We start from the raw sequence: 26,448 nt of genomic DNA, 5'->3' as shown, positions 1-26,448 counted from the left end.
TTTGCCCACTCTGTGCTTCAGCCCCACGATTTCTTCAACGTTATTCCAAATGGCAGGTAGTTGCATCAACTGCTTGCTGATTTCAGACAGCATCTGTTCAACTCCTGGAGTTTGTTCATGTTTCTCTTCTGGGACGCCAGTGGCCACTCGGGCTTCTAATACAACACGTCTGACATTTCCAATTATTCTTTGTCGTGTCATCTTGTGCCTTAAACGTGGTCTCAGTTACGCCTGAGCATGCACAGAGGAGGCAACCAAAGCCGCATTTTGTGCACATAGGGTACAAGCCTGATTCTATAAGTGGTTCACTGTAGACTAGGCAAAGGACAGGCAGAGGTATTTCTAATCAACCTTCAAAAACGTGCATCAAAGTAACGTTAGAAGTAGCAGCGGTGGTGGTAGGGAGCGAACAAGACATGCTAGACGGTACACTTTGCATCAGAACCAACCTGCAAGTATCGAAGAACTTCGTCACCTCTCCGATGCTGCTGGCCACTAAAGTCGTTTTTTCCCCAGACACAGAGGCAAAGATGTAGCGTGGCGTGCCGGTTTGGCATGTCGCTTCTACATCCAGTATCTTCTTGCCATAGTGCAGTACAGTAAAACCTCGTTATAAAGAAGTTGAATGGGGGAGCCAGAATTACATTGTTATATACATTACTTCGTTACATTCATTATTGCATACACTGCTCTATGAATACCAATAGGGGTTTCAAGGGGAATTTCACTTCGTTACTGCTATTGTTTTGCTATATCCCGTTTCGTTACTACGAGGTCTGACTGTATTCGAAACGCACTTCAAGGGTGCGTCTGGTCGTTTGCGGTGGACATCGGATGACATCAAATTAGTGCCGGTTTTCAAGAAAGCCAACAAAAAGAGTCTGATTATACCACTTCCTTACGCTTCCGCAGACATCTGACTTTACATCCTGGATAGATATGCTGCGCAATCCCTTCTCAAATAATTTTGGATAAGATTGAAATCAATCAGCAATATAATGTACACTGTGTCTCAAGAGGAAGTGATTACGAGTCCGTTGACGGTTGTGAGTAAAATATGTTGTGTCAAACATTCATTTGATCTGCCCTGCTTGACGCTGCTGACGGTGAACAGCAAGATACACCCACGCATGCAGAAGATTATATATATATATATATATATATATATATATATATATATATATATATATATATGTCTGCTTTTAATATGGGGTAGAATACCATACCTTCCCACGTGGTGAACATTAACATTCGTAAACTTTTTGCAGGCATGACGGGAAGATCATATTGCTCATTTTTAATATGTCTAAACACGGACATTTTACGAGATACATACACACTTGATTATTGATGATTTCCACACACAAACAGCAACAAACTTGGCTGATCAGAGACTGCACATTGTATTGAGAAAACAGCCACCTTCGCCGTGATTTTTCTGTTGCCGATTTCGCCTGCTATCACAACTTGTCAAGATAAACTTGCTTGAAGCAAGTATCCCTGTGGTAACGCTTCACCATTGGATTTCCGAGAATTTCTTGGGACACCGGCGAGCGAAGCTCCATGGCGAACAGAAATTTTCGCAAATTTTAACACAAGATTGAAACGCACTGCCATAGTTACTCAACAAAACCGCTGTCAGGCCAGCATTATTGACAGCAGTACGTGGTTCCTGAGTAGTCGATAAGAGCAAATGAATACTCCTTCATGTATGCATAAATAACGTGTGGCAATGTAATATAGCGATCGGCAACCGACTTCGGCTTCATGTGGTGGCTCAGTAGCTATGGCGTTCTCGTCCTGAGGTAAAAGGTCTCCGGTTCGCTTCCAAGCCGCGCAGGTCTCACATAGTGCAGGCAGAATGCAATAACGCTCGTGGGTTTATTTTTGGGTAGGCGGAAAGAATATCTGCGCGATGATCGAGATCAATCCAGAATCATTTACCCTATATTATAGTACATTTCCTTAGGACCTGGTTCAAGCGAGCTAGGTAAATAATTATAATGTATTTATCGGTAAATTATTCACACCCAATGTTAAATGAGAACTATATCAGCAGATGATATCTTAGGACCGCGATAACGAAGGCCCAGGTAAAGGGTGCAGTTTGTGAGCCAGTGATGTGTGTGTGTGTGTGTGTGTGTGTGTGTGCGTGTGCGTGTGCGTGTGCGTGTGCGTGTACGTGTGCGTGTGCGTGTGCGTGTGTGTGTGCGTGTGTGTGTGTGTGTGTGTGTGTGTGTCTTATCTCATTCCTTGCTTTTACACCTCCCTACAGGGGCCTCCGTGTGGGGTAGTAAGCCGGAATGACTGCTGCTAGCCTCCTTACATTTATCTCGGTCTTTCGATCTCCTTTAACCGAACACCTGTGTGATCTAATTTTCTTTGGGTATATTTCTTTCTCTGCAATGACTTTGACTGCTTGCATAAGAAATTCGCACGTGAATGGTTGAATGCATGGTGCAAAGTCACTTCAGAACCCAGAGTGTTGGTGGCTGGGATGCAGAGATTAGGGCAGGTATTCCCCTCCGTCTACTACAACTGCGTGGGAAAATCCTCGCTGCAAATATGAATGCATCCTTTAATTATTTTGCTTGTTTGTTTGTTTCGATGAATGTAATACTGGAAATGATTTGATATTCCGCAAACACAGATTACAGCCGAACCGGAATATCAAACTACTGAAATATATATTAACGTTCGAGTTTCATTAGCTGTACTTTTCTTCTATCAGGAGGCTTTCCTGGCTTGCTATTCTGCGGCTGCAGTTTTTCGCTGCGTAAGCCTTTTCGGAAGACGACCGCTACGACGATCGCAAAAGCTCAAAGAAATCAGATTCCGGAAACGAGATGGTAAACTTGTGGCATTACTAGCGGCTTCATATACATGACATATTAGATGCAAAAAAAAAAAAAAAAGGTTGCAGATCTCGCCCCCGTTTCACAGTATTGCGTGCCGTAAAAAAAAGTGCATCATTGTGCTGTGAAGTGGAATCCCGAAGAAGCAGCTTCTAATGTCGGCGTGCAAATAGGTTTTTCAGGTGTTGCTATTGGCTTTGGAAATATCTTGAGTTTGCCTCTCCTAGGTCAAACTTATAAAGCAATGCGATTGCCCCCCCCCCCCCCCCTCAAAGAAAGAAGGCTCACGGCCAGCCTGAGTCACGCGATTTATTCTTTATTATTGTTATTTTTTTAATATTTTGCTGTAGCTATCGCGTTCATGTTTTTTCCAATTTTCCTCCACTATCCCCCGGTTCAGCGGTGGCGTTAGCTTTACGTACTCCCAGTCGATCTTGAAAATAAGGAAGGCCGTCCTTGGGGCCATACGTTTTTTTTTTTCATTATTATTATTATTATTATTATTATTTAGGTCCGCATTTAGTGTTATGATGGCCACACACATCATGCAGAAATGAGAGAATTCAGATGTCACATATATTGAACGTGAAACAATACAGCACCGTTCATTTAGTAACCAGCAGAATCAAATGCCTAAACGTGATGCTTCCAGAACTTGACAGAACTTGTGTAGGGTCCCACTGTTACACAATGTAGTCAGAACAATGTGTGAAACAACAACCCAGTGATAACTATATAAATTGCGAGTATTAAGCGTTTTTACTTAACTATACAATGCGTAAGAAAACATAAAAGAAGTGAGGGAGATAACTGTCTTTAATGCACAAGAATACTGTTAGAAAAAATTGCACTCAACATAAGTACAATGTTCCTTTAATAAATGTACAGCACAATGTAGCTTGTTTGCACACGAATAATTTTAGAAGACCATTACAGTATATGGAATGAAATGTTGCTTGAATAAATGTGAAACACACGGTAGTGAGAGAAGTGTTGTCAATTAAATTCGCGCACTCGTGTTTAGTGAAAGCAATATCAGATCAGCTGAAAGAGTAAAGAACGTAAATCAGCATTCATTTAGAAGGTTATGCTGCAGTAATAAACATTTTCTTGAAGGATACACTTTCATAAGCATTTTTTTCCCTCTGTGTGGCCATTCTATCTGTATTACGACGATATACCAGGACATGGATAATATAAACTCATTTATGCATTTATTTTCAGGCTCGTTCTTGATATTACCAAGAGCCTATAACTCAGGCAGCGACGAAGCCAACGCTTATGGTCTCTTTTTTTACCGCTTGTTATCATTAAGCGTCTATTGCCAGCAAACTTCGCCAGAAAATACCGGCAAGCAAGTACACATTTTGTGCGCGCGCCCATAACTTGACAGTGACTTGTAAGCAACCTATTTCACGCCGACATAGCTGCGCATATTGGCGCAGGATGCCGGTATGAGAAACATACGCGTAATCTACATGGTAATTTATGCCAATACGTGTCATCCACGTGCCGTTCTCTCAAACAAGAGAAGTGTACAACATCGACGACCACGAACCAACTGCGCACGAGATGCGACATCTGTCACATTTTGTATCCAAGACACTTGCGCAACTGCACTGATACGCTACCGCAATCCAGCGAACCACGGGTCTCGTTATGGAAGTTATTACGTAAGCAGGAGCAACCGATATTATCTGCAACGGATGAGCCATTTTCGTCACATGTTGCGGTTGAGATTAACATCTTTACACTGGTGCTGATTTCAACCAGGAAAATAGATTACTCTGCCAATAGCTCATCTATAGGCCCGAAGTGGCATTTATAGCAGAAAAAGCTGCAGAAAAGTGTACGACTACGAGGTGCTTTGTTATATATTGAATTGCAACGCGATGTGTAGTTGCAATTTGCTATCGGTCTAATTCGGCATAAGACATCTCTAAAAAGATCAAAGTCCACGGGTGCTCGCCCAGAGTGACAGAAAAGCGACATCAGTCAGCTGCATCTGTCAGCGGTCGTGCAATAAACGCGCACAGAAAAAAAGAAAAACACCAACGTAAATGACATTAAAGCTTGCGAATTTGCCATAAGTCATTTCGCGCAGCCGTCCCACAAGCGTTTGTCCTGTGGAGAGTAAGCCTCACTGTAACGCACAACCTTGGCTTGCCCCAACAGTACAGACCTTCCCCCAAATCACAAACCCCACACCGAGCAGTGGTAGGCTCTTATGTTTAGCCCAAACCCGCTTAACCAGCACCTGCTGTGGTGGGTCGGGCGGGCAGTGGCAGTAATAAAAATATATGGGGTTTTACGTGCCAAAACCACCATCTGATCGTGAGGCACACCGTAGTGGGGGACTCCGGATTAATTTGGACCACCCGGGATTTTCTAACGTGCACTAAAATCTAAGTACACGGGTGTTTTCTGCATTTCGCCCCCATTGAAATGCGGCCGCCGTGGCCGGGATTCGATCCCGTGACCTCATGCTCAGTAGCTCAACAACATAACCACTGAGCAATCATGGCGGGTGCGACTGCACACCCTTACACCCAAAAAGGTGTAAGTGTGTGAGATATATACCGAAGTGCAGTCTTATTCAATTTAATGGGAGTAAATTACTTCGTAGTCTAGGACTCCATGACTGAGGCGCCCTCACAAGCGTGACGCGGAAGCAATAAGAAGCAGAAGCTTTCACCAGTCGTGTCTTTTCATTTCGGTTGATAAATGTTTTATCCTCCTAGTCCATTGGCATTGCTTTTTTCTTTAGGTCTCATTTTGGCTTCATTAACATATACATGTTGCATTCACTGACGTTATACTATCATTACACTCCAATAACATATCTGCACTGTGATTATGGGCTTTTCAGTGTTGATCTTGCATCCATTTTTGCTTTCGTTGAGTCAACATTATAGCGTTATTTATTTTCTTTCTTTCTTTTAACTAAAGCTGCCACAGATGGCCCCTGCACATTTCGCCCAAAGTATCTTTAGGAAAATAATTGTCAATTTTGAGTTCTTTACACTCGGAGTTCTTGTTATTCCGTTAGATTTTAAATTTTCTTGCTTTGAGAGTCATATTAAGCGTCACATTTAGCGTGCATTCAACTGGTGCTGATGTACATACGAGTACACGGATAATATTCCAGTGATTGATTGATTCTGGGGTTTTACGTGCCAAAATCAGTTCTGATTATGAGGCACGCCGTAGTGGAGGGCTCCGGATTAATTTTGACCACCTGGGGATCTTTAACGTGCACTACAACGCAAGCACACGGGCGTTTTTGCATTTCGCCTCCATCTAAATGCGGCCAGTAGTAAAGAAACTGAGATCCAGAACGTTCAGAGGAAGTACCTTATGTTGAAGTTAACATGCGCAGTGACATTCTACACTAAGCACATTTTCTAAACGCAGGATAAATTAGAGGCATACAAAGTCGCTTATACAAAGAAAAATATCCCCCGGGGTGGCTCAGTCAGCTAGGGCGTTGCGCTGCTGAGCATGAGGTCGCGGGATCGAATCCCGGCCCCGGCGGCCGCATTTTGATGGAGGCGAAATGCAAAAAACACCCATGTGCTTGCGTTGAAGTGCACGTTAAAAAACCCCACGTGATCAAAATTAATTCGGAGCCTTCCACTACGGCGTGCCTCATAATCAGAACTGGTTTTGGCACGTAAAACCACACAAAGAAGAAGAAAGAAAAGTATTATAAGTCTTTCAATAGAAAAAACTCACAGGGTCTCGTATGTTATCCCTAAGACGACTTGAAGGCGGAAGCCCGTATACTGATGCATTTAAGGCAGACACATCACGTACTCTTACGCATGAAATGCTTTTAGCTCCCGTTGTCGGCGACCTTCAAAAGACCTTGAGGTAAAATCCAGAGCCGTTATCCGGGTACTGTAGACGAGAACATACGGGCAACGAGTCAAAACTTAAGAAAATGCGGTCTCTGGCCCCCCAACCCCTTGTACAGGACTGCATTACATACGCTACTTACTGCCCAAGTAAGTTACAAAAATATTCTTCCGATTTCTTCCTAATGTCTGTTCCTAACATTACACAAGCTGTAACTTCTAGTACGCTGAAGTTTTATTTGTCATTTCCAAAAGCGACGTTCAAAAGCCAGATACAAGGCACCATACACTTGATTGTCATCTTTTGGCGTTGAGACAGGTTTGCCTGTGCTCTTTTCAAAGCCAGCGGTCCGTGAATTGGCCGATCATTTGCAGCCGACCACTTCGACGCGGCAAGAATAAGTAGCGACAGACACTGAGCGCTTGTGCCTGTTTGAAGAAGAAAAGCTGATTGAAGGCGGCGGCACCACAGGCAGCAAAAGACGCCATGTGGTAGCCATTTCATGCTTACATCTACTCTCGTTTGCGGAAGAGCCAGCAATTTTTGCCGTCGGCGTCGCCGTGATGTTCCTTATAAATTCCAAGGGCAATACTACCGCCGCCGCACGCTGATCTGCGAGGGAAAGCGTGCGAGAGGAGCCGATGATCGCGGCTAAATCTCACGCGCTAGGTTCCGGATGGAGGGGAGGGCGGGGGGCGGCGTTGTACTCCCACAGCAACTGCGTAGTTCCGCGGCCGCGCGTGCCATATCTTGAAAGCGATCTGCGTTGAGGGCAGGGTCTAGGCGCTTCGATGGATCATACCTCTGTGCACGCTGTGTTCCCGCCGCTCAGTTTGCGCTGAAGCGATAGACAGCATGAAGGTTACTTCGCTCGCGGCTGATCCCGCGCTTGCTCACGCCAGTGTTTTGACAGCGAGTGTCCGCGCTCATCGAGTGTTATGTGCTAATGTTTGCCTGTGCGTGCAGACACCATGCTTCTTCATTTAGTTAGTATGCGAATGGTTTTAAAGTTTATACAGCCCATAAAACTACTAACCTTACTTTGTATATCTGTCTATTAATTTGCTCTTGTAATGGATGCTACGATCACTTTTCGGGCGAAACTGCGACTCTTTTTACATCTCTGTACAAACCCATGCGCTCATCGACACAGTCACGGCTGCATACTGTTCAACTACAAATCAGTTCTAGATCAACTAACCTGATTTAAAGAGCTATATTTCGACTAGTGAAACTTCTAAAACGACATAGTGTCGTGTTATTAATTGCCTCGTCTTTTCTTTGATGTCCGAGTTCTACTTTCACATTGTTAGTGTGCTAGTACGTGTTAGTGTCTGTTATTGTCCGGCCAACTATAACCTCTATCATGCTTAAATTGAATCGAATACGAATATTCGAGAGAAAAAAAGCGACCACCCGATATTTATTTATTTATTTATTTATTTGACGTACTTTACAGGCCCGCAGGGCATTGTGTAAGGGGGGCGTAAAAGTCTGAACAGTGCATACACAACCATGCACATAAAAAAGAAAACAAAGTACAATACATCGTGAATAAAAATTGAGCGCATAATTGCAGTACAGAAGAGGAGACCAAGCAGTGCGGAAATAACGAGAAGAAATATGGTACACAGTGTAAAGCACAATATAAAATAAAAATTAAGCGCATGCGTAACCGCGCCATGCGCCATAACGAATATCGAATCGAATACCCAATATTTTCCGATTTCCAAAACTCGCCGTGGCGGCGTAGTGGCTTTGTTAGTGCACTGCTAAGCCCGAGCGCGTGAGATCAAATCTTTACCGTGGAACGACGGTCCAAATAGCTTATTCATTCTGCGGGTGACCACGAAGTGAATGACCTGCACCAAATCGCACCGGATAGGCAACAAGCTTCTGGCGTTGAGATGCGAAAGCTGAGAAAAAGCTACCAATACACTATGAAAAAAAAATTTTATTCTGTTTTGCTTTCTTGAACACATGAAGGATTGGGTGAACTTTCCAGCCACCCCTAAGATAACATCGTAAAATTTAAACCAGACTTTGTGCAGAAAAATTGGTTTTCGTTTATGTTTATTTCCATGCAGCGAGCAAGAAAGTCCCATTTCAAAGCAGTGACACGACCGCAGAATATGTAGTGCGCTAGCTTGTTGTCTCGCGGTTTTGCGTTTCTGAACAATTCCCTGCGTCTGCAGAAATTTTATGTTTTGATGCCGCGTTAACTGGGGCTGATCCGCTTAATGTTGTACTTGCATTGAAGCGAATGAAGTATACTGACAGCCTGATCACATTTTTATCTGCATAGCGTATACAGAATGGCCTTCCTACGAATACCTATTTGTTTATTTATTTAGCATCGGCTCAGACACGATGAAGGTTTTGGATGGCACGGCACAACAGGCAGTCAGGCAGAGCATTGTCATCGGCAGGTCATCAAGGACTTGCGAATTTACGGCGCCGCGCGAGCTTTGTGTGCGATGAAGACAACGGCGACGACGTGCCACGCGGCTTTGGAGCGAGTGCGCGGAGCGTCGCAAAGAAAAAAGAGAAAATCTAAAGAGAAGTTTACGGGATACCATTATAGAAGAGCAGAAGAGGAAGAAGAGAAGAAGGACGGAAGAGACACGTGCCGAATTCTTGGCCAATCCGCCACAGTGGGTGCGAGCCTTGTTTTAAGGACATCGTCATCATCATCGTCAGCGGGGGTGGTTCGAGGATGGGTGCTGAGGTGTGCGCACGTAGGGCCAGAAGGACCCGAGTGTACAAGGCCTTCAACCAATTACATCGAAGTTTCTCCGATGGACTGGTGTCTACCGGGCACGACATAAGCAGGGATCGTTCGAGGAAGGCTGCTGGGGTGCGGATGTACGGGCTTGAAGGGCTCCTGGACTTGGGCGGCTCACAGAGGCATCCACCCAGACGCAAAGTGCTTTCCCGACGACCTGTGACGTTTCTCCCGGTTTTATGAATCTTCATTGAGGAGTAAAACTGGGGTTTTCGTCAAAAAGTACTCCTAAAAATTTAAGAGCTGAAATCCGCTCGATCACACAACTACTGAACTTGACACAAACAGCTCAGTCATCAGGCTTATTTGTAGGCTTAAAAATCACATATTTAGTTTTACACATGTTTAACTGTAGCTGGTTCACTGCTAATAGAAATAAAAGGTGATATGACCAATAATTGGCTGCAATTTCGAGCACACATAGGCTGTCAAGTGATAAAAACAAACTTGTGTCGTCAGCATACAAGACTATATCTGGTGTAAGTGGTATGTTTACAATATCGTTTACGCATAGAATAAAGATTATTGGACATAAAATTGAGCCTTGAAGGACACCGGGTGCTGTTTCTTTCTTTTTGGAATAAAGATCCTTATAATGTGTGTATTTTGTAATGTATTATTATTACTACGTATTATTACTGTTGAAGTATCCTTATGTGCATTTTAGTCGGTAGCGAAGTAATCTTTAATCAGTTTTAGGGACACGCCGCGAATTCCATAGTATAACAGTTTATTAAATAGAATGGTATGTTCAATGGAGTCGAAAGTTTTTTAACACGAAAGTGTTTTATGCCGGGGTCCACCAAGACTTCACTGACGTATTTCCGTCACGGAAATACGTCAGCTTACAATGTACACGAACATAATACAAAGAAAGAAACCAGAAGAAAAAGTTCCACAAACATGCAAAATTTGGAAATCGAACCCACGACCTCTCGGTCCGCGACGATAGATCGCCGAGCGTTTAACCCATTGCGCCACAAACGCATTTGCAGAGAGCTACACAGACGCGCCTTATATATCTAACACTCCTCCGTGTACCCGCGCTCTTGCTCGGGGCGGTGCCGCCGCCTACGAGCAGAAAAGAGAAGTACTGCATTATGACACTAACGCGCACCGACAGTGAACGCTTCGGTGGTCTCAGCACTACGACGCCTCGATGCCAGCATTCGAAGGGACGCTGGCATCAAGAAGCACTACCAACGCCACCTAGGTGGCGTTCACCGTACTCAGCACAGCGGAGCGTGGCCTCCGCAACTAGCTCTGAAAATGTTTCTGAAGTTGATCGCGGAGGCTGCAATTACGACGCGCTGTACGCGCTGATTTGACTCGGTGACGATTCAGTTACGTGCTTTGTCTTGCGCGTTGTATTAGTGTGTCAGTTACGTGCTTCGTCTTTCGCGTTGTGCTAGCGTGTGCAGCGTAGTGCAGCTTCCATATGCACGACGGTTGCTCATGGTCATCGACGTTGGTAGTCGTGATGGAGGAGACGTGCCACCAGGCGTCAGCGTGGGTGCATCAACGCCTAAGGGCGCTTTAGCCACAAAACACCAATAGACATTATATATCAATGTGCAATAAACATTACACTACTTCTGTGAAGACACGTTTCACTTTCGTGTTCTATACCGATTCCTATATAAGAGGGATCAACCACATTTTTTAATATCCAGCAAAAGACCGGCGGTATGTAATTTGCTCTCAAAATTACTATGGATATTATCTTTGATCTTAACAAGCGCCATTTCAGTGGATCTGTGTTAACGGAAGCCAAACTGTTGGTGCACAAGGGCATGCTTTTATTGCGATAGCAATTATATGGACACTCAAAAGCAGATTTCTGCCGTCGGCGTCGCCGTCGCCGTCGCCGTCGCCGTGAGGTTCCGTATGACGTCAATGGAGATGAAATCGTCGCCGCGGGCCGAACGCTGTATGTGCGAGTGAAAGGGCGCGAGGGACGCGCGCTTTCACGGGGAGTGAACGCACGGCGGAGAACAAACGCGCGTTCTGCGCTGTTCTGCGCGTTAAGGGCTGCAGAAGTAGGCGTCTCTTTCCTCCTCTACAATCACCATATATGTAGAGCAAACGTGCCTTTTTCCGACGCGCGACAGGCCGTGGGGGAGGGGGGGGGAAGGGAGGCGACGTTTAGCTGCGGCACCAAGTGCCTATTTATATCAGAGGCTCCGACAACTGTCACCAACGCCGCACGCATTTTGAGCGAACGCGGGCAAAACGCCGACGGTGGCGACAACAGTTCTGCGTGTTGCCGGTGCTGCTGCATGTCCAAGTTTATACAGCTGATAAAGCTGCTATCATTACTCCGTATAGCTCTCTTCAAGTTTGCTATCGCAATTGATGCTTCGCCTTTCAGGTGAAACTGCGACAACTTTTTTTATTTAGGAATTTAGTTAGCCTGCACTTTAGGAGTCGTTGCAGCACGAGAAAAGAAGAAGTATGAATACGGTCTGTAATTATTTCAATCTGCGACCGCGCCTCCCTTATGCAACACAATCACTTTGGCAACTTTCATAGAATCGGGAAAGATGGCATTCGATAAATCACTGTTACAGATACGGCATAATGGAGCCGAGAAATATCAGCAACAGCTATGATTGGTGTTGCTTTTATGTCATCAATGCCTGTTGCAGTATCCTTCTTTAAGGCCGCAAGAACGGAAAACACTTCCATTTCAGTGCAAGCTGATAGGAAAATGGAATTGGAGCTCTCGTAGTTTACATATTTTTCAGATGCCATTAATGAACCACTGGAGTGGGCTATCCCACTAGCAAATAAAACATGATCATTAAATTTGTTGGCCAAGGAAGTTTCACTGTATTCAGTACCATCAAACGTTAGAGTATTCAAATCAAATCAATTTTCCCCAGCCCAAAATGACTGGACAGTCATTTTGGGCTAAAAGCTACATACGTAGCTTGACGTGACCGGGTTTCTGTTTTGCTGGTTTGCTTCAAACCTGCGAACTGCGTTCCATAATTTATTTGGATCGTTTCATACCGAGGAGAACATGTGTTCATAATATCTGTTTGTAGCTTTCATGAGGTCCCAAGTCAACGTGTTTCTTATTTTCTTGTATTCACTTAGTATAGCAAGATTCCTGTAGCGAGTAAATCTATCAAGTAATTTGTCACGTTTCTGTATTTTATACATCTTGAGTAACTCACGGCTCCCTAGCTTTCTTGTACGTCCTCCTTTTTTTCTAATGGAAAAGTAGCATCATGATCTGAATAAACGTGTCATACTAAATATTCGGATCATTTTCACTAGACACTTCAGCCCAGTCTGTGTTCTCTATCAATGAGCGGAAAGCGCTCATATGCTCAGCGTTAAAGTGGCAGTACAAAGAAGGTTGACATCGAAAACGCCTTCTTTTGTTTTGATATCGTATGAAAAAGCAAAATACTGGCAAATTATCGCTTAAATAAGAGGTGAGAATTCCCGAAAAAACATAATTTGGATCATGGTTAAATATGCATACATGAATTAATGATTCAGAATCTGGCGTTATTCCGGTTGGCGAACCGATTGTATTAGTGCAATTATATGAACGTAGTACGTCAATAAATGGTAGTTTGAGCAGTAGGTAATAATAAGTTAATGTTCATATCGCCAACCAAGACAATCGGGATATCCGAATCGGATGCATATTCCAATATTTTGGTAATGAATTGAATAAATTCATCAAGATCACCTGAAGGGGGACGGTACACGGTATATTTATAACATTTTGCAGCTGTACAGTCATACAAATCAGTAGCGCACGAAAATTCGGAGAGTAGCTCGTAGGACAGATCATTTTTCACATAAAGTGAAGCACCTCCACCACGACGGTGTTTACGATAAATATATTCATATTCATAACCATCAAAATTGATCATTTCTTCTGCGCTTTGGAACCACGTCTCAATAAAAGCAATAACTTCAAAGTTATGTTTTAATAATTCCAAATAAATTTCAGTTTCGATATATTTATTTTTCAGGCTCCTAGCATTTAAATGAAAGATAGCTTGTTATCCCTTAGGGAAAAAAAGCGCGTACGGCAGAGGTGAATGAAGAACTGCTATGGTAAGCTGATGCGCTTGTACCTGCCATGAGAAAAGAAAGTAATCTATACAGCCCCGAGAAAGTCAGCATATATTCAAATCATCTTCGCATGCAGTACGAATTGCGCGCGCGCCCTGAGCCGTGCGCACGAAGAATTTGGCGTCCCTATGCCAGGCGAATTTTGTAACGTTTTTCCTGACGTCGTAGCTTCATTTGCCATAGAAGCTTCTTGTTTTCTGGTGACAGATTATCAAGGAAGTAAACGTTCAATTTCCTTGCTTCCAAATCACTCTTTTTTGTCACCAATTCGCCCCGCGTGACACGGGATACAAAACGAACGAGCAGTACGGGTTCTTTGCCTGGTTTAGGTGGAAACCTACGTATACTTTCAACACTGCTCGAGACAGTTGAGCAAGTTGCAGTGCTTTCGCTAATTTGTTTACTTTGGCAAGTAGCTCTTCATTGTCGCTATGTGGAAGTCCATCAATTTCCAAATTTTCGTGCCTGCTATACTGCTCAAGTTGGTTAATTTGCTGCCGTAGTTTTGAATTTCTTTGCCATTGTTTGCCTCAGCTTCTTTGACCTTTTTTTCATTTTTTTACAGAAGATATCTCTGAAGAACGTGTTCTCATTGTGGCCAGCACTTGATCGTACACATCCAAGGCATGCTTTACAGCCTCCTCTAGTTTGCCCACTCTGTGCTTCAGCCCCACAAGTTCTTAAACGTTATTCCTAATTGCAGGTAGTTGCATCAACTGCTTGCTGATTTCAAACAGCATCCGTTCGACTCCTGGAGTTTGTTCATGTTTCTCTTCTCGGATGCCAGCGGCCACTCGGGCTTCTAATACAACACACGTCTGACATTTCCAATTATTATTCGTCGTGTCATCTTGTGCTTTAAACGTGGTTTCAGTTACGCCTTAGCATGCGCCGAGAGGGTAACCAAAGACGCATCCTGGGCACATAGAGTACAAGCCTGATTCTGTAAGCATTTCACTGTAGACCAGGCAAAGGACAGACAGAAGTATTTCTGATCAACCCTTAAAAAACGTGCATCAAAGTAACGTTAGAATTAGCAGCGGTGGTGGTAGACAGCAAACAAGACATGCTAGACGGTACAGTTTGCATCAGCATCAACCTGCAAGTATGGAAGAACTTCGTCACTTCTCCGATGCTGCTGGCCACCACCACCACCGCAGAGCAAATGAGCCGACGTTAGGGGAGCCTTGTTATCTTAAGATAGCTGGATGGCGTCACTGCTGGATGTGCTCGTGGAAGGAACCCTCCGTCAGCGTCGGTGCCACGTCCACAATGTTTCCAGGGAGCGTTAGCCGCTGCTGCAAGTACCGAAAAATTCGTTACTCCTTCTGCGAGGCTGCTCGCCACCTCCATCGCAGAGCAAATGCCGGCGTGTAGTTGACAATGCGAAACCTTGAGTACATCATTTTCCCTGAAAAAAAAAATCTGGGGGAATGTAAAAAAAAAAAAAGCCAGCAAGGCGAAAATGAACGTCAAACTTCCATTTCTCGAATATCACCCCTAAACCCGAAATCAGGTACGTCAATGTGACGTCACAGATGTCAAAGCAATATTTTTTTTTATTTGGCCCTTTGTAAATCAATAAACGTTTACAAAACTGGTTATGCTTAGTCCTTGGCTATGTTGAAATGCAACGTATGCATCTCTAGCAAAAAAAAAAAAAAAAAAAAAAAAACAATTAAACCCGAGTCGGAGCCGTCAAAATTCATGACGTCACAACGAACAAGGAGAGAAATTTGGAGGCTGCTGTGCCAGCCGCTTTTAGTTTTTTGCATCTTTTCTCGCGTATAAAGCCTCCTTTCAAGGCAAGAGCGGCTTTTTATTTCCGTAATGCGAAGTTTATAGTGTCACAGAGTAGTGACGGTGAAGAAAACAGCCGTAAAACTGTATGACGAAACTGATTCTTTATTGGGCGAACCTGTGCCCACAAAAGCAAGCTACACTCGAAGCACAACGATAGCGGCAAACACAGTCGGCGATCGTCGAAATCTTATCAGCGGCGAAACGCGTCGGCTTTTAAACACGAGTAATCGAAGGTTCCAGAGTAATCCCTGGTGCCCGCGTGTCTTCCAGAAAGTACTAGACAATTCGCGTCGCTCATACAATCAGATCACATAAGCGTCGGTGACAACAGACAACGGATAGATGCATCGATAACGTTCAAGAAACTTCCGATACCTGCAGGCGCGTCCTGCGCCTAGCGATAACGTTTAACGTTTGTTAGCCGGTGAAAAGCGATCACCGGTGAAAGATAAACAAGTACACGTGTCAATAGAATATAGAAATAATGTAGAAGTATCGCTTTACTAATACAGCTAATCTTTATTCTCTTTATTCCATCTTCAGAGCGTTGGCAGAGAGAGAGGGGGGAGAGAAACATTCATGATGATGATGTATGGTGTTTAATGGCGCAAGGGCCAGGTATGGCCAAAGAGCGCCATGCCAGTGTTTGTGAGTTTGCAGTGGAGCGATGAATTCTGAGAAGTAGATGAGGCGTGGCTGTAAAGGGGCCTAAAAATAATCGCTGTAAAGTGCGTAAAATATACATGTACTAAAATCATGGCAATGACTAATGAGGCGTACTATGCAATGAAGAATGCATTGAGAAAGAATGACACGATATTTAAAATATTTAAGATGCAGCAATTGGCAAGAAGCACTACTGCCTAGACAGAGCCCTTGAACCACAAGGGCCTGGAGGCATGTGCTATAAAAAACTACTATCACAGCGGCATCCTCTGGAGAGAGGATGCGCTATGAATTTATTGGGCTTATAACATGCAGGACCACATCTTTCAAAAATTTGACGACTGCTTTGGCATTAAAAAGCGGTTCTTCACCAAGAAACATAATGGGATGAAGCGGGACATGATATTGGTACGCTTGTGGAAAATATTTCTTTCTTTCTGTTTCGGCTTCCCGGCACTCCACGAGGACATGGAGGACGGTCAGCCTCTCACCACATCTACCACAGGTTGGTGGTTCATCACCAGTAAGCAAAAAATTGTGGGTGCCATATGTATGTCCTATTCTGAGACGACAGAATAGGACATCAGTTCGTCGTGTTTTCATTATGGGAGGCCAGAAACCTAACTGTGGTTTAATGAAGTGAAGCTTATTATTTATTTCAGCGTCCCACAAGCGTTGCCAGTGGCTTCGCAGTTTCTTTCGCAGGAAAGGCCTCAAATCTGTGACAGGAAGAGCAGTTGTAGGGCTAATAGCCTGAGATGTAACAGATGTGGCCATTTGATCTGCTCGAACATTACCCTCAATGCCTCTATGACCCGGCACCCAGCATATAATTACATGCCGGTTTGATATATACGCTCTGCATAGGATGGAATAGAGCTCAGTTAGTACAGGATTTTTGTTCAAATTGTTCAAAATAAGTGTTATTGGCCCTTGGTGGGCTGTTTCCTCATTCCAAGAAAGCCCAATTGACAGAAAAAAAACATATCCAATCTCTTTCTCAATTCGGCAAACTCTCTGCCTTTAATTTTATCTGCAGTGCTTAGTACAATTTATGTGAAATCATACAAAAATATCTCTTAGTTAGTTTTCCACTTTCATCCTTGCGTACTTAAGGCCGAGGAACCGTCAGTGACGCAACTTGAAGTTAGAAAAATAAATTCATGGAATCGGTATATTCGCTCACGTATTGAATCTCGCTTTATTCATTAGCTTCACCAGCGCGGAAAATTGAACTCTACAAAGAGCTACTGGAAAGAGTAGACAATAGAAGAAGTCAGTCGTTAAATTTGAAACTGCTCTCTAGAGATATAATATTTTAATTAATTCTGCAGGATGGCAAAACTGGGTGCACTTTTGGCCAAATCTAATTACACCTTTTTACATGAAACTGTAAATATGGTAGAAGAAATGATTATCCAAAAATAAAAAGAATGGAGAATGAAGAGAATTCGACGATAGAGCTCGAAATAAACAAGGAACAACAAAATATCACGAAAAAAATAAAGCGAAATGTGCGAAATTTCAACGCAGCATTAGGCTTCGTAGATTATGGCATACTTTTTATTTTTCTCGTCGTGATCCAATATCGCACGAAAAATCCTACCGAATAAATCGGAGAACAACTACGTCACAAATGTGCTACATGTCGGGGTGCCCGTCAAACGGGTTAAAAGAAATGACGGAAGATTACAGCAGACGACAGGGATGTTCAAACATACGGAATAACTTTGCTTGAAAGAAAAAAAAAGAAATAATGTCAGAATCGAAAAAAGTCAAGCTTGAACATCTGTTTTTTCTATGTTTTCTGCAAGCCAATTGAGAAAAATAAAATTAAAACTGGTTTGTGGAATTCAAATCTTTCATAAACACATCGCCCGAGAAACAAAAAAAAGGAAAACCAATAAATAAACGGTGTAATTTTTTATACATCTTGATGAAAAGTTTGAGAATGTCGAATTCTAAGCTTGCAAGGATCATCGAGCTATTGGAGGTAATTGTAAGAAACAATTACTGCTGGATTTAAATAACCTATCTACTATGACAGTCGAGCATGCTCACCAGAAATCACCACCTTCTCAGAAACAAAACATGGCGCACACGCACGCGGACAAACATAAGCTCAAAACACCAGCACACAAGCACAGAAACACACAACACACAAATACCCACAAACCCGACCATACGAACACACAGACAGTTTTCCCACAAAAGTGGAAAACTCACGCAAAGCGAGACATAGACACACACAAAAAAGCACATACACACAGAGATTGCCGAGTACCTTTATTATGCGCCATCCGGCTGAGCGCGTGACACGTGTCATATTTTAAAAGCGCAGATGCCACGCGACCGATTGAAGGCGGATTTCCTCTCAGTTGGTCTGAAAACATTCAGAATTGACAGAAAGCAAAAGCGAGAGAAATACTACTGAAGGGCCTAAGTAAAGAAAAAAGAAATTGTAAAGTTCTGGGTGTCTTGTTACGCTCCATTTCCTCCGCAAATCTATCCTCTGCATTCAGAATCACATCGCTGACATGTACAGCCGATTTTGCTGAGGCAGTCTTTGTAGAGAAAATAATAAAGGTAACTTGTTTGTATCAGTGTATTTGTTGGTGTTTTGTACCACGCCATGACGCTGCGCATTGTCGTTATCGCGATCGCGCCAGGCCCGATTCACAGTGAAGTACGACGTATACCTGCTGCTGTCATTGGTTGATAAAAACGAAACGTGTGCGTGCGTATATGTATGTATGTATGTATGTATGTATGTATGTAAGTATGTATGTATGCTGACTTTCTTTAAACACTTACATAATATTTAAAAAATTGTGGCAGATGTCACAGCTCTAAGGTCCTGAAGCTGGATTACTCGAAGGGACGGACATCACCTACTGCGCAGAAAATTGAACTGCGTAACCATTTAATTATGAAAGTTTTGCTAATTAACTTTACAATTAATAACGTTACAGCACATATTGCCATTTATGAATTCTGATTGGTGAGTTTGCAGGGCGTATTCATTTGTAACGAATTATCAGCATGACACTAGCTTCAGGAAATGTATTGCCCAATCGGGGAACGAAATACAATGGCGGTCCAGATACCTTCGTGCTTGAATGCGTAAAACGATGTTTAGTTATCAAGTGAAGTAATCGCTACGTTTGTCTCCTTAGGCAACTAAGGCCTCAAATTGTAAGGCACTGCCCTCTGTGTTACCGCACAGGCCCTCCCTTCTGAATTGTTTCCTGCCGCACTTGTAAATTTTTGTGAACTTCTTTGTATCAAATTTCTTTGCATCCTATAGTTTTAGACGCACACTACCTATTGTTGAGCGAATCGTTAGAAATTACGGCTGGCAAGAAATTACACACATGATTCGCCAACTGCGGAATACACATTTTATTACCCGCAAAAAAGTGCCGAAGAATGTTACCTGGTAGAAGAATGCCGCTCACAACCTCGTTTTAAATAGAAGATGGGTCCTTATACACTCACGCTTCAGATGTGAATTTTGTTGATATTTTGAGATCTGTTATCTTTCCAGAAGGGTTTTACTTATATATGTGCGATGCGCGATGTTTCACATGGTTGTTGCAATGTTGACTTCAATCTCATAGCCTGCTTTCTGATTTAATTGTTCTTTTGCAGTGTTTATTACCTTCCTGCTGTGATCAGCGTTTTGTAATTTCATTTCTAAGAGCAGTTCGCGAAATGCTAATTGTGTGCTTTCGTTTATTTCTTTTTTATTCATATGTGTGAAATGATGTGTGCTTTTTATTTACTATATTGTTTTTAAAAAATGTAGCAGCCCTTAGTGCTGAGCGTTGTGCAAATTGGTGGTTAGGGCAGGTTTTGTTGGCACATTGTCAGGCATTTAGTTGCACTTCTACCACCGCTTCCTGCTCAACCAAAGTGTAAAATCCATTTGTGTATATGAATGAATGAATGAATGAATGAATGAATGAATGAATGAATGAATGAATGAATGAATGAATGAATGAATGAATGAATGAATAAGTGAATGAATGAATGAAAAACTTCTAACAATAGGAAAAAAATCTTACTTTCTGTTTGATGACTCCTAGTTTTCAGCTTACACTTTTCAATTACCCTTTACGCGGTTGCCACCTTTCTTGACCTCTTCCTCTGTTTCGTGTCCACGGGTTGGAGGTACAGATAATTGCGCACTTTATCCGGCCATTTTCTTTCATCCATGTTTCTGATTTCAATGTTCCGAAATAGTACGCGCCCTCTTCCGAGCAGCGACCCAACCACTCACCAGACTATATAATGTGAAACACGTAGGGGTGGGCTAATGTCCAAAGTTTCGAAAAAGTTGGCGGTCACTCTAGCATACGCTAAAGAGGATGAAGGCGAAAGCCTGCGCGCTCACGAGACATTAATTAAATTAGTTAACCTTTTCATGTGAATGCGTTGCTACTTCCCATTACATACTTTCTCCCACCAAAGGCCGTGCGCTCGAGGGCCTTAACTCTACAATAATTAAGTGCGCGTTATTTACTTCGCCCTAATTAACACCAACGGTCGTCGCTTCGACTACCACCAAGGGTCGTGGGCACGACTGCCTTAATAGGAGATTTTCCTAATTCAGTGCCATCTGGTGACAACTCTGAGAAGCCTCTCTCGGCCGCCATTAGTTTAACGAGTCGCACCGCCGGTGTACTGGGTGTACGCGCGCGCAGCAGATTCAGCATTCGTCCGCGCGCCCGCTCAAGCTAATGGTCTTTTTCACTGGTCGATCTCCAGCGGCCGCGGAAATCCTGGAGCGAGTGCTCGCAATTCACCAACCCTAATCTGCCAGCGGAGAGCGAAAACTGCTCCGCGCTGGATCGTACCGGAAGTCTGCGCACACACGTCACAAAAATATACTTCCGCTCTGCATGTTTCTATGTGGCCACCAAGATCGCCGTCCCCCAGCGAGCGGAAGTGAAGTATGCTTCTCGTCCTATTTCCGCCTGAATCTGCGCCTCGGCAGCGGAGCAAGCGAGAGCGATCCGGCGCGGAGCGAGTTCATCCGAAACGACCAGTGGAAAGCGCGAACCCGCTACAGCTCGACCAGTGAAATTCGGATTCGCAGCTATGGAGCAAAAAATCCTGCTCCAGATCGCCATTAAACGCCATTACAGTTAGCATTTTCGGACGGCACAGAGCCGCTCTGCTTTTTGGTGGCGCTCGGCAGCGTCATGCCAGCTCATTGATTTGTGCCGTGTTGCAAGTAGAGAGGAGCTCGCGACGAGGACGGGTCGAAGGTGAGCAAACTTGCGTGCCCTTCCTTCGCGGGGTTTATCAGTGCGCGCCTGATGCCCATATAGCTACCTTCTCTTATAGGTTTCCTACTTTTCCTCTCTGAAGGACAAATACTGGAGGAAAAAAATGTGGTTGATCCCTCTTATATAGGAATCGGTATAGAACACGAAAGTGAAACGTGTCTTCACAGAAGTAGTGTAATGTTTATTGCACATTGATATATAATGTCTATTGGTGTTTTGTGGCTAAAGCGCCCTTAGGCGTTGATGCACCCACGCTGACGCCTGGTGGCACGTCTCCTCCATCACGACTACCAACGTCGATGACCATGAGCAACCGTCGTGCATATGGAAGCTGCACTACGCTGCACACGCTAGCACAACGCGAAAGACGAAGCACGTAACTGACACACTAATACAACGCGCAAGACAAAGCACGTAATTGAATCGTCACCGAGTCAAATCAGCGCGTACAGCGCGTCGTAATTGCAGCCTCCGCGATCAACTTCAGAAAAATTTTCAGAGCTAATTGCGGAGGCCACGCTCCGCTGTGCTGAGTACGGTGAACGCCACCTAGGTGGCGTTGGTAGTGCTTCTTGATGCCAGCGTCCCTTCGAATGCTGGCATCGAGGCGTCGTAGTGCTGAGACCACCGAAGCGTTCACTGTCGGTGCGCGTTAGTGTCATAATGCAGTACTTCTCTTTTCTGCTCGTAGGCGGCGGCACCGCCCCGAGCAAGAGCGCGGGTACACGGAGGAGTGTTAGATATATAAGGCGCGTCTGTGTAGCTCGCTGCAAATGCGTTTGTGGCGCAATGGGTTAAACGCTCGGCGATCTATCCTCGCGGACCGAGAGGTCGTGGGTTCGATTTCCAAATTTTGCATGTTTGTGGAACTTTTTCTTCTGGTTTCTTTCTTTGTATTATGTTCTATGACGTATTTCCGTGACGGAAATACGTCAGTGAAGTCTTGGTGGACCCCGGCATAAAACACTTTCGTGTTAAAATTGGATTATAACTATTAGACGTGACGAAGCACCTTTCTTTTTTCACTGTAAGGAAGTCCACGAAAGTTTGTTCGAGACACTTCACCGAAGAAAACTACTTGAAAAACGTCGCGGGAAGCCGGCGTTCCTTGCACGAAGATGCCGTCCCTGGCGTCTTTTCGTTTTCTACTCCGAGGCCTCCACCAAGAAAAAAAGGAACCTAGAAATCGGCAACCACGCAACGTCGTCACCGCTGCTGCCACAGCGACGCCTGAAGACAGGCTATCGACCACCACGGAAATGAGCGACGTTCACAGTTGTGCCTAAGCTGCATCGGTGACAAGCAGCGTCGCTGGCGTGATGTGCGGTTGTGCGCGCTCGTGTAAGATTTTAGGCTTGACGAAACAACTCCACGTAGTGACAGCGCGCGTCCATTCGTTAGAAACGGAAGTAAAAAAAAAGCAGCCGAAGTGAAACTCGTCAAAAGTTCGTTGTATAAGGCAGAGCGATAGTTCGAGATTGCAGCACCGGAACGTAGCCAGCTAAAGAAGCGCCTGAATGGAAAGTTTTCTGTTGAGTGCTTTAAGGACAGCCAAAAAGACATTAATTTCTATACAGACCTTCCAGACTTCCATGGGATTTTTTGCTTTCCTTAACCCAGAAAACAACTGTGAGAATGTGAAGTCATATAGGGGCCAGAAATTATGCAGTGTGCCATACCAATACCGGAATGCCTCAACTCTTGCCTGCCAAAGGGCAGGTCTTCTTATTGCTTATAAGGCTTCTTCTTGGACTGTTTGAGGAATATCTTACCTACAGGTTTCAAATTTTCCTGGCAACAGTATCCAGACTGCACAACTTGGATCAGCTTCATATTCCCGCAGATAGGTCAGGCCAATCTTTGGTGGACAAGAGATGAAGTCAATGAAGCCGTGTCACCTGCACTTATTGCATAGGGCTATTGCAGCGCTTAAGCTATAATAGATGCCCCAGAAATCAGGTGCGAGGTGCCTAGCTTTCTTGTACTCCAGTCACAAACTTATTCGAATTATAAATCTGTAAACAATTAAATCGCTGATAGACATTTCACCAGATGGAACCATCGCATTCTTGTCGAAGTTGTTTGCTGGGTCATTGTCCGACAGAGTTGGTTGAAAGGAGCGGATTTTTAAAGCTCAAGTTTCAATCTGGAGACTCGGTCATGGCTGATAAAGGCTTAAAAATCGAGGAACATCTCGGCAGGATTGGAGTTACTTAGAATACCCGTCCATTTCTACGCAGAGACTGTTTCACGGCAGAGTAAATAGCAGAGACAGCAGAGATAGCCACACTCAGGATCAATGTTGAAAGACGCGTATAGCGTATCAAAGCATTCCACATATTCGACAGGACAGTACCTTTGACCATTCCTCCTATTGTAAATGAAATGTGGGGAATTTGTACATTCCTGACAGGTTTGCAAAGCCCGCTTATTGCAAGCAGAGAAACAGTTTTATGTCAGTAACAGAGGTTGTAATAGCTGTCGAGATAATTCGGTCATATATACAAAGCACTCTGTTTGACACCTGTAGTCTATGGATGCAAGACAGACTAAATTAAGCTTATGTATGCAAACATGCACTCTTGGTTAAATGTTGCTAGATATATATATATATATATATATATATATATATATATATACTTTTGAGCTTGGAGGAAAATGCACATAACCATTGTTTTCTACTGGTTTGTGAGTGCCTTCATGTCTGTCAGTGTTCCAAACGTTGCAACATTCATTCTTCACGACACACTACTATAATAAGATAAAAATTTGAGCACATTCAAATACATTTGTTAGCCTGTGTGCTTATTATAAAACATAATATTTGCGCTCCCATCACCTGTGGCTGGCAAGGAAACACAGGAAGTACTTTCTCACAATCCAATTACCTTTCTATATTGCCACAGCGCCTCTGAACTTTATTTCGTATCCAAACGAGGTACAGATGACAGGGGCACAGACAATATGCCACAAATCGGCTTGACTACGTCTGTGTCCCGTATTGGCAGCACATAGCAATACGTGCGAAAACTTCAATACATGAACAGGTGCATGTACAGGTAAAATAGTGTACATACAAACAATGTGTGTTGAAAATGCACTTATAAGACGTACTTTTCCATTGCAGCAATAAACTGACATGAATGCGAAATCACGTTTTATGAAAATATGATAAAAAAGATATCAGAAAGAGATCAGGTTCAAGTGGTGTGAAATTATCAGGTGAAATCAGGCTAGACTGAATTAGGAAAATCTGTCAACTATATCTTAGTTAACTTCGCCTTAATTAACACCAAGGGTTGTGGGCTCGACTCCCATCAAAGGTCGTGGGGTTGAGTGCCTTCATTCACTATTTCTTAATTAGCTGTGCCCTATTTACTGCTGCTTAATTAGCACCAAAGGTCGTGCGTTTGACTCCCACCAAAGGTCATGCCCTCGAGTGTATTAATTAACTCTATCTTAATTAAGGTAGACTTAAGGCACTCGAAGCCACGGCCTTTGTTGGTGGCACCATGAATTTTGGTGCCATAAGGACGGACATCGTATTTCTCGACCCAAGAAACGAATATTACACACAAAGTATTCGTATTCAAAAACAAACTTTTCGGTATTTTCGAATACCGATATTGCAAACACCGATTGCAAACTATGGTTACGGTTTTGTTCTCCCCCTGCTTAACAAAGTATCGTGAATTATAAGTGAAAGAGACACAAACGTTTTCCGCAGCAGTGCAGAACCAAACAGGGAAATGCAAGTTTTCGGTCTCGTGGTGGAAGCAAACCAGAAAACCGGCGATTTCTCCTAGTAATCTGACATTTGCTGTTTTTCGCAGTCTGTGGGTATGTCACTGCAAGCCTGCTGCTAAAAAGCGCCAGTTATTTATTTAATTGCTGCTCAGACAGCTTGGGATCGGCGTTTTCCTTCATCCTGGTCTCGCCGAATGAAACGGCTGCAAAGAGGGGTATAGAGAAACAGCTGGAGGCATGTGGACGACGACCCTTGCTTGACAGGCGAAGCACAATTGGATAATTGATGGTTAGCAGCGAGTGACTATCGCGGTGACCGGCACAGAACGCGTAAACGTCGTAGTCATCAGGCACTGGGCGCACCTTGCCCATTGTGACCGTTGTTGGGAAATCGTTTCTAAAAACGCAGTCAACTGACCATTGTAGGAACCCCTTTCAGAACGAGTGTTCACTGGACAAGTGTACGCGAACACAAAGTACCGCATTGGCAGCTTTCGTTGACTAATTGCGTGCAATTGTTAAGCTACTGCGCTATCGGGTTTTCCCAAAAGGTGTACGCGGTTACAAGCGGGAGACGGGGTGACAACGCATATAGGTCAACCACCCTGCCACTTCGGTTTGCCAAGTGCTGCTAGTTTATTAGTATTTTATTCTACCCATGCGTTGGGCTCTTTGGCTATGCGTGGGAGTGCGATTTTTATGCATTTGTAACCCTCCCCCCTCGGCACGTTTTTTTTTATGTTGTTTTGAGGGAGGAGAGAAAAACACCGTGAAAGGTGGTGAGGAAAACGGAACAAATGATCTAAACCGGCAAAAATAAGTGCGAATAACACAGACAATGGCTACCGACTGCAAGAAGCGCTACTCGCAACTAAAATTTATTCGGCGATAACAACGTACTTGCAAAGAAAAAAAATAATGAAGGTGCACCGAATCGCTGCGCAGGAATATTATGGTCATCATCTTTCAGTGCATACACAACTAGAGCAATCATTGTAGAAGCGTTATTTATTTGCTGTGCCACAAAACAGATGTGTCACCTACGCACGCCGCCTTCTCGTTCTTTCTGACATGAAAAGCATCCAATAACTCACGCGCAACCATGTCACCACTCTTGCTCGGAATTCCAATTCGTCCCCATATTATTCGTGCTTAGTTTTCCAGACAACATGGAATATACCTAGCCCTAGCAACACATTCTATTACTGAATGCGTGGAGGAACAACGGGTGTAGCAAAAATGGCGAAAGGGAGGGGGGAGCAGTGGCTTTTAGTTTTTGTGGAAAGCGCTCTCGTCGGTAATAGAAAATCTTTATTGTAGGCTGACAGAACACATGCTC

At 43.8% G+C, this 26,448-nt stretch overlaps 1 protein-coding gene across 1 annotated transcript in view; it reads right to left on the bottom strand.

The window, feature by feature from the left end:
- LOC119431338 (hemicentin-2) overlaps positions 1-23,262 on the bottom strand; it is a 98,410-nt gene extending 75,148 nt beyond the window's left edge. The window contains exon 1 of the mRNA XM_037698824.2: positions 23,135-23,262. Within this exon, the coding sequence (XP_037554752.2) occupies positions 23,135-23,195 (61 nt within the window). The 5' untranslated portion in view covers positions 23,196-23,262. The remainder of the gene's footprint in view (positions 1-23,134) is intronic.
- Between the last annotated feature and the right edge of the window lie 3,186 nt (positions 23,263-26,448).

The sequence above is a fragment of the Dermacentor silvarum genome, chromosome 10 (assembly GCF_013339745.2).
Source record: "Dermacentor silvarum isolate Dsil-2018 chromosome 10, BIME_Dsil_1.4, whole genome shotgun sequence".
Taxonomy (NCBI): Eukaryota; Metazoa; Arthropoda; class Arachnida; order Ixodida; family Ixodidae; genus Dermacentor; species Dermacentor silvarum.
This window is presented reverse-complemented; position numbering and strand designations above follow the sequence as displayed.